This window comes from Rhinopithecus bieti, unplaced genomic scaffold (genome assembly GCF_001698545.2).
Source record: "Rhinopithecus bieti isolate Rb0 unplaced genomic scaffold, ASM169854v2 scaffold_17686, whole genome shotgun sequence".
Taxonomy (NCBI): domain Eukaryota; kingdom Metazoa; phylum Chordata; class Mammalia; order Primates; family Cercopithecidae; genus Rhinopithecus; species Rhinopithecus bieti.
The window spans coordinates 1-1,924 of record NW_016808814.1 but is presented as its reverse complement, the minus strand read 5'-3'; the positions used below and the strand labels follow the sequence as shown (position 1 = coordinate 1,924).

The following is a 1,924-nucleotide window of genomic DNA, read 5'->3' as shown; positions in this document are numbered from 1 at the left end:
GTAACATATCATTTCAACACACAATCAATATAAAACAATTTAGATATTCTATTTTTTTCATACTTAGTCTTCAAAAGCCATAGCATATTTTACACTTTCAGAACACCTAAATTTAGACTAGCCACACATCAAGTGCTAGATGGCCACACTGTATTGGACTGGGTTGGGTGGCTCTGGATCTTGATCTAGAGGTTAAAGATTGAAGAGAAGAAAGATGAAGAGGCTCTTTTATTTTCACTGACCTGTAGATGTGTCCTCAAAAAGGTTTTCCTTTTGGTATACTCAAAGTTGTTTCTCATCAAAAGATACAAAAGTGCAGATGCTTCGTTCCTGGTTGAGCTAATCTTCGATGTGCAGCACTTTAAAACCTCATAGCAAAATGCAGCACACATGTTTACTCTTCCTTTGAAAAATGCTGAAGGAAACTGAAGAACAGGGAAAACAGAAATAAGTATTTAAAATCCAATCATAAAATCAATAGAGTATCAAGGGCCCTCTATATCCTCACCTAAACCTATGCTGGGTGCTTTGAGGATACAAAATCAACATAAGGCAGGCTCTACTCTCCAGAGAGTATTATTGTATATAATAATATAATATATATACAAGTAATTGCAGTTTTTGCCACTATATAGTGGCAATTACTTTTGCACCACCATAATACAGTAAGCAGGTTCTCAATATGTTTAAAAAGAATGCCTGAAATGATGAATGATGGATCTCAAATGTGGGCTTAAAAATGGGAAGGTCAATCTTCATTACTTACTCTTTTGGTTTATATTTCAACAGTTCCTTTATTGTGAACATCAAAGTGCTGAGAAAATTATAGCTAAAATCTACTCAGCAAGTGAAGTTCATCTTTTAACAAAATGGGATACAGGAGATACACACATGTATCCTCTTCACATAAACACTGATAGTTAAGATACATTTTAGCATAGAAAAGGAGTATGAAAGTGACTAATTATCCGAAGAGACAAGTGGCCTGTTCCTTTAAGAATGTATTCGGTCTGCTTTGTGGAAGACACAATAGACTTGTTACAATTTCCTGTGCTTATAGGTCTAGGCAAGCAAATAATAAGCTGCTTCAGGGTACACAATAGATGTTTTACAGAGAGTGAAGCTAGAAGGCCATGTTTTAAAAATTATTTTTTAGGAACCTTGAATTTAGACCCACGTTATAGGAATCTACCCTTTATTTCACCTTAATACCAAGTGTAATTCTATGCAGATGATGAATGCTTAATAAATGTTTTCTGATTGGCAATTGGGAAATCTCACTAATAATTTCACCAGACTAACTCTGGATGAAGCAGATACTCTGGTATGAAAATAAGTATTTAAGGGAGAGCATAGCTATAGTGTAGCTCATCACTACACTAAGTCTTCTACCCACATCACTCACTTCTCTGAGTGGGCAATGGCCAAAATCAATGACCTCCTAACTGCCAATTCTAACAGACCTCTTTTCCCCTTTATCTTATTTGACTACTCTGTATACGTCATGACAATGTTGGAACTCTTTCCTCCTTTGGCTTCCATGATATCCTTCTTTCTTACCTTTCCTCCCACCTCTGTGACTGCTTCCTCTCATCTCCCTTACAGATTCGTCTTTGAACCTCCTTTCTATGTTATTTCTCTCCAATGTTCTGCTTTTGATTTTTGTTGTTGTTGTTCTTCTTCTTCAATGTACTATCCAGGGAAAATCAAACCACTCTCATGGCTTCAACTACCACTTGTATGTTGATGCTCCCACTAGTTCACTATGCTCCAAAAATACCAGCCTTTTAGTTCTTAGAATATTCCAAACTGTTTCCCAACTCAGAGCCTTGGCACATGTATGTCCTTCTCCCTAGATAGTTATTCTGTAAGCTCTTTTTACAGCTGGCCCCTTTTCAATAATTCGAGTCTGTTTGTTTGTTTG

At 36.4% G+C, this 1,924-nt stretch overlaps 1 protein-coding gene across 1 annotated transcript in view; it reads right to left on the bottom strand.

The window, feature by feature from the left end:
- The window catches only part of LOC108538909 (dedicator of cytokinesis protein 11-like), a 5,549-nt gene extending 5,126 nt beyond the window's left edge, over positions 1-423 (bottom strand). The window contains exon 1 of the mRNA XM_017887237.1: positions 243-423. Within this exon, the coding sequence (XP_017742726.1) occupies positions 243-392 (150 nt within the window). The 5' untranslated portion in view covers positions 393-423. The remainder of the gene's footprint in view (positions 1-242) is intronic.
- Between the last annotated feature and the right edge of the window lie 1,501 nt (positions 424-1,924).